We start from the raw sequence: 9,369 nt of genomic DNA, 5'->3' as shown, positions 1-9,369 counted from the left end.
TAGACTGTAGTACAGCTGGAAATAAGGGATATTAATAAGTCTAGAAGATTTTTTTTAATTGCACAGGATTATTTAGCAACGCTGTAATTTTTGTTTTTCCATATGAAATTGAGTATTATTCTTTCAAGGTCTGTGAAGAATTGGAATTTTGATGGTAATTGTGTCAAATCTATATATTACATTTTGTGGGATTGCCATTTTTACTATATTAATCTTACCTGCCCATGAGTATGAGAGATCTGCTCACCTTCTGATAACTTATTCAGTTTCTTTCTGAAGATTTGAAGTTGTTACCATTCAGGTCTTTCATTTTCTTGGTTAGAATTATACCAAGATATTTTCTTTGAATTTTCTATATTCTTTGTTTACATTCCAAATGCTTTCCCCTTTCCCGGTTCTCCCCTTCCCATATGTCCCATAAGCCCTCTTCTCTCCACCCATTCCCCAATTACTCACCTCCCATTTCTCTGTCCTGGTACTCCCCTACAATGCTGGATCAAGCCTTTCCAGGACCAGGGCCCTATCCTTCCTTCTTCATGGGAATCATTTGATATGCTAATTGTATCTTGAGTATTCAGAGCTTCTGGGCTAATTAATATTCACTTATCAGTGATTGTATTCCATGTGTATTGTTTCGTGATTGGGTTATCTCACTTGGGATGATATTTTTCAGTTCCAACCATTTGCCTAAAAATTTCATGAATTCATTGTTTTTAATTGCTGAGTAGTATTCCATTGTGTAAATATACCACATTTTCTGTATCCATTCCTCCATTGAGGGACAGCTGGGTTCTTTCCAGCTTCTGGCTATTATAAATAGGGCTGCTATGAACATAGTGGAACATGTGTCCTTATTGCATGCCAGGGAATCCTCTGGGTATATGCCCAGGAGTGGTATAGCAGGGTCCTCCGGGAGTGTCATGCCCAGTTTTCTGAGGAACAGCCAGACTGATTTCCAGAGTGGTTGTACCATCTTACAATCCCACCAGCAGTGGAAGAGTGTTCCTCTTTCTCCGCATCCTTGCCAACACATGCTGTCTCCTGAGTTTTTAACCTTAGCCATTCTGGTGTGAGGTGAAATCTCAGGGTTGTTTTGATTTGCATTTCCCTAATGATTAATGACGTTGAACATTTCTTAAGGTGCTTCTCAGCCATTCAAATTTCTTCAGGTGAAAATTCTTTGTTTAGCTCTGTACCCCATTTTCTTTCTTTCTTTCTTCCTTTCTTCCTTTCTTCCTTTCTTTCTTTCTTTCTTTCTTTCTTTCTTTCTTTCTTTCTTTCTTTCTTTCTTTCTTCTTCTGTTTTTTTTTCTTCGAGACAGGCTTTCTCTATATAGCCCTGGCTGTCCTGGAACTCACTCTGTAGACCAGGCTGGCCTTGAACTCAGAAATCCACCTGCCTCTGCCTCCCAAGTGCTGGGATCAAAGGCGTGGGCCACCACCACCCAGCTATTTTCTTTATTTACATTTCAAATGCTATCCTCTTTCCCAGTTGCCACCACCATAAACCCCCTAGCCCTTCCCTCCCCTTGCTTCTATGAGGGTGTTCTCCCTCCCACCCACCCAACCCTACCTCCCCTCCCCCACATTCCCTTACACTGGGGCATCGATCCTTTACAGGACCAAGGGCTCCTTCTCCCATTGATGCCCAACAATGCCATCCTCTGCTACATATGTGGCTGGAACTATGGGTCCCTCAATGTATACTCCTTTATAACAAGATATTGTAATCTTATTTATGGCTGTTTTTAAGAGTGTTTTTCTTAATAGCTGAGTAGTATTCCATTTTCTAAAGGAACAACATTGTCTGCATCCATTATTCTCCTGAGGTACATCTAGGTTGTTTCCAGCTTCTGGCTATCAAAATAAGGTGCTATGAACATAGTGGAACATGTGCCTCTGTAGCATGGTGGGACATATTTTGGGTATATGCCCAAGAGTGCTATAGCTAGGTATTTAGGTAAGTTTATTTCCAGTTTTCTAAGGAACCTCCAGATTTATTTCCAGAGTGGTTTTACTAGTTTGCAATCCCACCATCAATGGAAAAGTGTTCTTCTTTCTCTCATCTTTGCCAACATGTATTGTTGCCTGAGGTTTTGATCTTAGCCATTCTGATTGATGTAAGGTGGAATTTCAAGGTTGTTTTGGTTTGCATTTCCAGATGACTAAGGACTTCGAACATGTCTTTAAATGCTTCTTAGCCATTCAAGATTCTTCTGTTGCCAATTCTCTGTTTAGCACTATACCTCATTTTTTGATTGGGTTGTTTGGATACTTGGTGGTCAATTTCTTGAGTTCTTTATATATTTTGGATATTAGCTTACTACTGGATATGGAGTTAGGAAGATTTTTCACAATCTGTAGATGGCCAATCTGTCCTATTGGCAATGTCCTATTGCGTTATAGAAGCTTTCTGATTTCAGAACTAGAAAATACCATCCTGAGTGAGGTAACTGAGACCCAAAAGGACATGCATGGTAGATACTCACTAATAAGTGGATATTAGACAAAAAATTATAGAATACCCAGGATAAACTCCATGGAACTCAAGAAGGCTATGAAACTGAAGGGCCCAACTGAGGATGCCTCAATCCCATTTGGGAGGGAGAAGAAAGCAATCACAGGAGGGCGGGGAGAAGGAAGGACCTGAGTGAAAAGGAGACAGGTAGGGGAAAATGGAAACAAGATCAGGTATTGGGGGTTGAGAACAGGACTGAAGCCCTGAGGGCCAGCAGAAAGAATGAAAACAGGCAACCTCAGGAGGTAATAGGTGGCGGTACCCTCTAGAATGTACAAGAGACCTGGAAGGCAAGGTCTCAAAGGAAGGGACCTTAGATGAAATGCCCTACAGTAGGAAGAGGGAACTTGCACAGTTCATCTTCAGTAGAAAGAAAGGGCATCAAGTGGAGGTTGCCATTTTACAGTCAAAACTCTGACTCAGAACTGTTCCTGTAAGAAAGAACTACAAGGACAAAAATAGAGAAGAGGCTGAGGAAAAGGAGGTCCAGTGACAGGCCCAAATTGGGATCCAGCTCAGGTGGAGGCCTCATAGTCTGACACTATTAATGATGCTATGGTGTGCTTACACACAAGGGCCTATCAAGACTGCCCTCTGAAAGGCCCAAAAAGTAGCTGAGACAGATGCAGATATTTACACTCAACTAATGGATAGAAGCTGGTGACCACTATGATTGAATTTGGGAAAATCTGGAAGAAGCGGAGGAGGAGGGCAACCCTAGAGCAAGATCAGCAGTCTCTACTAATGTAGATCTCCAGGATTTCTCAGACAATGAGTCACCAACCAGACAGCATACACCAACTGATATGAAGTCCCCAACACATATACTGCAGATGACTGCCAGGTCTGGACTCAGTCAGAGAGACTTGGAGAACCAGGGAGCGGGGTGCTCTGGTGGAGTGGAGGTGGACGAGGACATCCTCTTGGAGATAAGGGGTAACGATGTGTGGGATGTAGATGTGTGGGTGGACTGGGAGGGGGATAAAGTCTGGACTGTAAAAAAGATTAAAGAATAAATTTTTCAAAAAGGAGTATTGTTTCCATAATTTCTTTCTCATTACATTTCTCTTTTGTATATAGGAGAGCTACAGCTTTTTGTTGTTGTTGTTGTTTTTTCTTTTTGAGTTAATTTTGTATCCAGCCACATTGCTGAAGGTGTTCGTCAGCTATAAGTGTTCTCTGGTAGAAATTTGGGGTTATTGTGATAGAAAATATTGATACTTGGACTTCTTTCTTTCCAATTTTATTTCCTTGATCTCCTTCAGTTGTTTTATTGTTCTAGCTAAAACTTAAAGTACTATATTGAGTAGATATAAAGAAGTCTTGTCTTCTGACTGATTTAGTGGAATTGCTTTAAGTTTCTCTCCATTTAATTTAATGTTTTCTATCAGCTTGCCATATATTACCTTTTCTATATTTAGTATATGCTTCTTATCCTTGATCTCTTTGAGACTTTTATCATGAAGGATGTTGAATTTTTTCAAAGGATTTTTTGGCATTTAATAAGATGATTGTGTGGGCTTGTTTGCTTATATGGTGGATTATATTGATGGAAATTATTATGTTGAACCATTCCTGCATCTCTGGGATGAAGCCTACTTGATCATGGTGGATGATGTGTTTGATGTGTTCTTGAATTCTGGTTGCAAGTATTTTATTGAAAAATTTTGCATTGGTGTTCATAAGGAATATTCATATGAAATTTTCTTTCTTTGCTGAATCTTTGTGTGGTTTCTGTATCAGGGTGACTGTAGCCTCATTAAAAAAATTGGGAATGTTCCTCTGTTTTCATTTTGTGGAATAATTTGAGGAGTATTGGTATTAGCTCTTTAAAGGCCTGATAGAACTCTACACTAAAACCACCTGGCCCTCAGCTTTGTGGTTGTTGTTGTTGTTGTTGTTGTTGCTGTGAGACTTTTAATTACTGTTTCTATTTCCTTAGGGATTATAGCTCTATTTAGATTGTTTACCTGATCATGATTTAGCTTTGGTAAATAGTATTTACAAGAAAATTGTCTATTTCACTTGGATTTTCCAACATTGTGTACATACTTTTGAAGTAACTTTCAATGATTTTTTTGAATTTTCTCTGTGTTTGCCGTTATGTCCTTTTCATTTCCGATTCTCTTAATTTGGATATTCTCTGCCTTTTAGTTAATTTGGCCAAGGTTTTGTCTATCTTGTTGATTTAATGAAAGAACTAACTCTTCATTTCATTGATTCTTTGTATTTTATTTTATTGTATTTTGTTTTATTGTATTTATTTATTTTATTTATTCTTTGTTTCTATTTTATTTGATTTTATACCTGAGATTATTTCCTGTGATCTACTTTTTTGGTATAGTTGCTTCTTTTTGTTCTAGAACTTTTAGGCATATTGTTAAGTTGCTAGCTTCAGATCTCTTTAATTCTTTATAAAGGCACTTAGTGTTATGAACTTTCCTCTTAGCAGTGCTTTCATTGTGTCCCATAAGTTTGAGTATTTTGTGCATTAATTTTCATTGACTTCTAGAATGTCTTTAAGTTCTTTCTTTCTTTTTTGACCCAGTGTTCATTGAATAGAGAAGTTTTCAGTTTCAACGAGTTTATAAGTTTTCTATTGTGTATGTTTTGTTGAACTCCAGTTTTAATATATTAGGGTATGATAAGATAGAGTGTTATTTCAATCTTCTTGTGTCTGTTGAGGCTTGCTTTGTGACCAAGTATATGGTCAGTTTTGGAAAAGGTTCTGTGAGGAACTGAGAAGTTATATTCTTTTGTGTTTGGATGAAATGTTCTGCAGATATGTGAGGTCCATTTTATTAAGAATAGGGAAAGGGCACTATTTGTCCAATAGAAGAAAACAAAGAGGACAATAGAGCATCAGAAAGAGGACACTTTGAGCAGGTCTAAGATCAGGGGGAGACTTCTGAAGGTAGAGGACACACTAGTGGTGTTTGTAGAGAAGAAATATTTTATAGCCACTGCCTCTACCCATGGCAGTCTATAACAGTATCAAGTAGGAACCTGAGACCGAAGAAAATACATTTCAGCTTCTGACTTTCTTGTAGAAAACAGTGGTTGGAGCACTCTTACCAACAAGTTGTGGAGAGCCAACAATAGCCATGTGATGTTTGGAGAGGGACCGTGGAACACTCTAGATCAATGACTTAAGAAGATCTAAGTCATTACTGGTATAGGAGGTTTTACTTGGAATCATAAAATGTCTAGTTGGAACATACATTTCCATATTGTATGCTGAATGCATTTGAATTTCTTTTATATGTGTATATATTATAGGAAGCTTCTATAGTTGTAAGTTTGTATATGGCTTTTCAAAAGGCTTTTAGTGTTAGGTATATCTCTCTCTATGTCCCCCTTTGCATTTCATCCTACCTCCCCTATAACTTCATCCTTTTATTCTCCTTATAACACTGTATTCGAATTCCCTTTTTTTTTTTTGGGAAAACCCATTTTCCACCCTGATCCCTCCCTAGGTAAATGACCTAGGTACTTTTATAGACTATAGCATATATAGTGAAAGCTTAAAAGCTAATATCTCACATAAGAGAACACTTGCAATATTTGTCCTTTTGGTTCTGATAAACTGATTTATATAAACTGATTTAGAATGTATTGATTTTTCTAGTCTTTTGTGTCAGTTACTGGAAAGACTTCAACAAAAGAGCTGTAAGACTAAGGAAAGCAATGGATGTTACCTATAAACAGGTCATGTTGACATCAGAAGGACAAGGTGCTGGAGAGATGCTAAAGGGACCTGCTCCTCTTGTACAGGACCCTGGTTACTTACCCAATACACCACATCATAGAACTCAAAACCCTCTTCAAGCCTGTGTGGACACCTTTACAAATGAGGTATACACTCACACAGACACATTTACATAAAAAGCAAATATAAAATTTTAATATAAATATATTACAAACCACTTAGCAATCTATAGCATAATACAATAGATATTAGTTACTAAATGTTGTTTGTATACAGTACAATCCAGAAAAATAAAATACTAATTCATCAAGGTAAAGTGTGTTTGCAGGGGTTCTAGTCAGATATGACAGAGAAATTTTTAAAAATACGATAGAACATATCTCAAACAAGTCAACAATTTCAATATATCGGAAAGTATTTTGTCAGAGTGTGCCCGAAGTATTCATAGAAGCAAATCAATATCTTATTGTATGGACCCAATTTAAGAAATTAAGCAGTGAATCGTGCATTTAAATGAATGTAGAGTCAGATCCTTTTGCAGCTCTTTGGTGATACAGAGCTGCTTGTGCTGTAGAGCCCCAGGGCATTACCAAGGAACAGCTGCAAACAAGCCTTGTTCAGCTTCAACCACACTCATTGATTGATCTTGGAAAAAGACAAATGATCATTTTAAAATCCACATAGAACTACAGCAGATATAAAATAAAACATTATTGTATGTTTGTTATCTAGTTTATCCTATATCTCCAGTCTATACCTGCAGAAAACATTCACGACTATAATACCAATGAAATGTTTCAGAGCATTTAAGTTTGGTTTAACTGCAGTCAGTAAAAGGGAATTTGATGGTCTCTTCCAATATCTGCAGTCACTTGGCATACAGGTGCTATATAGTCATTAATGCAGGTGAAGTCTTTGTTAACAGTAAATTTATTTAAATGTAAAAAAATTAATCAAGTCCCTTCAAAAGAATGGGAAAATGGAGAATGGCATTTCTATAACACTATTTTTCCTAATATCTCTCTTAGCTCAAGGCTATGAATCACCAAAATTGTTGACTAAAGATAAACACACAATTGAGCTGCTTTGTGGAATTTTACCTTACCCACAATATAGCAGGACTGAGAGTTCTTTCATACTTACTGAACAGATAGATAAGGCAGACAATTTCCTACTTTCTCTCACTGCGCATGCCAACATTTAACCAGAAGTCCATCTCTGTGAATCAGCACAATGGGGCTGAAGATTGCATAGCCAAAAGTGAGAAATTCATGAATATTTGTCATCAACGAATAATCCCCTAAAGAAAGACTTTGAAAAAGAGAAAAGGCACAATCTGTCCAGTAGAAGAAAACAAAACAGAGCATCAGAAGGAGGACACTCTGGGCAGCTCTCAGCTCAGGGGGAGTTCTGTAGAGAAGCTTGGAGTTCTGAAGGTAGAGGACATGCTGGTGGTGCTTGTGGAGGAGAAATACCATGTAGCCACTGGCCCCTCCCATGGCACCCTGAAACACTGCATCTCTCAGGACCATGAGAGGGAGAACAATCCATTTTATTTTCTGACTTTCTAGCATAAAATAACAATAGTTGTAGCCACTCTTAAGCTGTGACGTATTAAGGCTTGTACTTTTGATGGAAGGGATTAGATTCACACTTACTAAAGCATTGAGTATCCAGAAAAATGAGAAGAACAGAAGGATGTGCCATGCAGACTGCTGTCTGAGCCTCCTCCACCCAGATGCTCTGGGACTGATGATGATGGCCTGGACCATAGTGAGGAGACTGCTGGTGCAGATGGAGAGGCCACGGGCCACCCTCTCCAAGTAAAGGAGAATCTTACAGCCTATGTCATCGAGGAAGTTTCTCAAGCCAAAAGCTGCTATTGTCTTTGGCAATCCTTTTGCAAGAAGGAGTAAGATGTTTGTAAAAGCCAAATTGGTGAGAATAAGGTATATGGGTTTCTTCTCAGTGCCTCTCTGCAAACTGTACATGTAGTTCACAGAAACAGACATGTTCCCCAGAATGCCAAGCATTATTATAAAGAGAAAAACTATTTCCTTAATAAACTGAAAAACCATTTCTTTTTTCCTTTTATCCAAGATGCAAATAACTTTTAAAAAAGCACTAGTAATATTAGGCATGAATCTGACAGTACACTTTTTGCATAGTAGTATTTTCTCCTGTGAAGGGGGCAGCAATGGACACATGTAATGTAGATTAGATCCTTCCACCCCCACTTTTTATCCTCTGAACTCTGGAATATTGTCTGTATTACAGTGCATTTGGCAACTAGTATCAAACTTCGAACTTTTAATGGAGATGGTTTTTTTAGTTATACTATCCAAATTGATGTGTGTGTGTGTGTGTGTGTGTGTGTGTGTGTGTTTCTGTCTATCTGTCTGTCTGTCTGTCTGTCTGGTTCAAATGTCTGAATTATCCTTGACAAGTGTCAGTTTGCTGAATTAAACTCTGAGTTTCCTCACACAAAATTTCTTCTGTTTCTCATTCTATTTAATCATATTTCCCCGACCCAATTCCCACAGCCTGAGGCTCATGCTTACCCTGTGTGCCTTCCCCACAACACACACAGACACTGGGAAACTACTGCTCAACTCTGTAGCATCTCAGATCTGGTAACCTTATTGTCCACATCTCTCTTCCTTTGTTTGATATTCCTTTCTTATTTGCATCTTGATTAGCATGACAATGTCTAGATTTGCCTTTGACTTCAACACTTTGTAACTTCAATTTCTACATTTTAACATTTTAAAAGGTCTTACATTGACCATTCTGTGATTTCATTCCATATAAGTATTTGCCAGGTATTCCTTATGGTAATCTTCAATGTCAATTCAAACTGAATAATCCTTCCTTATGTGGCCCATCAGTTAAAGCTGAATCATTAAAACATATCCTGAAAAAGACTCTTGTCTAAAAAACTAATGTAACTGCCAGAATTCAACTAGTGAGGGTGTCTGCTGGAGCCCTGGTGTGCTTCCTAGAAGAGAGGGTAGCAGAGAGCTGTGATCCTAGAGGATGACTCCCAGGTATCTGTGACACAAATGAGTGACCTCAAGGCATCTAAGGGAACATGGAGCAGCTCTGGACTAGGGGGATGCTGATAGAGATGGAAGGAGATGAAG

At 38.2% G+C, this 9,369-nt stretch overlaps 1 protein-coding gene across 1 annotated transcript; it reads right to left on the bottom strand.

Moving 5' to 3' along the window:
• Positions 1 to 7,407: 7,407 nt before the first annotated feature.
• LOC127664428 (vomeronasal type-1 receptor 4-like) lies at positions 7,408 to 8,367 on the bottom strand. The gene has a single exon (XM_052156406.1). The coding sequence runs from the start codon at positions 8,365 to 8,367 to the stop codon at positions 7,408 to 7,410; it is 960 nt and encodes a 319-aa protein (XP_052012366.1).
• Between the last annotated feature and the right edge of the window lie 1,002 nt (positions 8,368 to 9,369).

This window comes from Apodemus sylvaticus, chromosome 14, assembly GCF_947179515.1.
Source record: "Apodemus sylvaticus chromosome 14, mApoSyl1.1, whole genome shotgun sequence".
In the NCBI taxonomy this organism is placed as follows: Eukaryota; Metazoa; Chordata; class Mammalia; order Rodentia; family Muridae; genus Apodemus; species Apodemus sylvaticus.
This window is presented reverse-complemented; position numbering and strand designations above follow the sequence as displayed.

Bases quoted from the DNA above. Each gene is read 5' to 3' on its own strand.
- LOC127664428 (XM_052156406.1), bottom strand. From the start codon at position 8,367: ATGCCTAATATTACTAGTGCTTTTTTAAAAGTTATTTGCATCTTGGAT.